Here is a 1,150-nt window from a genome sequence, read left to right as displayed (position 1 = left end):
TCTGCAGGACTGCGGCTCTCCAGGACAGACGTTCGCCACCCCTGGTCTACACCAAACATAATTAGACTGCAAACTTAAACCAGATTCAGGCAGATTTACTGAATGGAAAGTGTTTGGAACCTAAAATCACAAACTTTCACAGTGTATTTCATATGTTACTATTTTGCAAAAGATTACATTGATAAATAGGTTCACGGTGCATGTTCTCAGTATTTTCTGCTGAGTTCAGTGTGCTGCAGTGGCAAAAATAGAAACTCTGCTGTGTGAATGTTGCAGCCTTTTAGCATGGTTGCCAAAATTAATATGTGCAGCTGCCGTGCTTAATATAAGCTTAATATATTATGGCTGCCGTGTGGAACATGGAAGAAAAACTGCCAATTTTTACAATGATGATTTCGAATGGTGACTTAAAATAATAATGTGCTTATTAAATGTCACATTGTTTTGCCTCTCAGACTTTTTGTTCTGGTGGTTCTGAACTTGGGGCTGTTCTTTAAACTTTGGGCCATGGAAGATGTCGCTCACCGTTTGTATCTGAACACCAAGCACAGAATGAAGGAGAGAGTAGAGTCTAGGTAAAGGCTCTTTCACATTGTACATTTTGTTAATTTTTATGAACAAAACTGACTTCATGTTTTTATATACAGTAGTTTAGCACCTGACTTAGGCCCCAGAGAGGGCATGCCACACAGAAGTCGAGAAGAAGCGCATTTACTGAGGGCAGTACTGCAGGACTCCATTAACCTTCTAGAACAGGTATGTATGGGTCTTTTATTAAACACACCATGCAATAACATGTAAATGCAAAACAAACTCTGGTTGTTCACCATTACACATCAGTGAGAAGGTCCTTCTTGTCTAATTTGGCAGTTCTTGACCAGAAAAAGTTGATCTTATGTTGTTAGTCTAAACTATAGCTCCATAAGGTATCCTGTTTGGCTGGGAAGTCTCTTATGTGATTGTTTATTTTTGCTGGTTTCTTCTTCTCCACAGCTACGCAGTTCTCTTGTGGTGCTTCAGCAGAACTTTCAGCTCTACAACAGATCCTCCTCTCAGCTTTAAATGGCATTGAGTTTGGTGACCTGACAACACAAGGGTATTCTTCCCATAAGACCTGTCCTCGCTGAGGAGTGTTGCCATAGGTACTGTC

At 40.4% G+C, this 1,150-nt stretch overlaps 1 protein-coding gene across 1 annotated transcript; it reads left to right on the top strand.

Moving 5' to 3' along the window:
- Positions 1–410: 410 nt before the first annotated feature.
- On the top strand, positions 411–1,141 carry LOC107736041 (GRAM domain-containing protein 1C-like). Its single transcript, XM_016547555.1, has 3 exons — positions 411–575; positions 648–756; positions 994–1,141. Exons 1-3 carry the CDS (start codon positions 508–510, stop codon positions 1,060–1,062), a joined length of 246 nt encoding a protein of 81 aa, XP_016403041.1. The 5' UTR covers positions 411–507; the 3' UTR covers positions 1,063–1,141.
- The last annotated feature ends 9 nt before the right edge of the window (positions 1,142–1,150 follow it).

This window comes from Sinocyclocheilus rhinocerous, unplaced genomic scaffold (assembly GCF_001515625.1).
Source record: "Sinocyclocheilus rhinocerous isolate Xijiao unplaced genomic scaffold, SAMN03320098_v1.1 C36452379, whole genome shotgun sequence".
Taxonomy (NCBI): Eukaryota; Metazoa; Chordata; class Actinopteri; order Cypriniformes; family Cyprinidae; genus Sinocyclocheilus; species Sinocyclocheilus rhinocerous.
The sequence above is the reverse complement of the archived record's forward strand: the minus strand, read 5'-3'. Positions and strand labels throughout refer to the sequence as shown.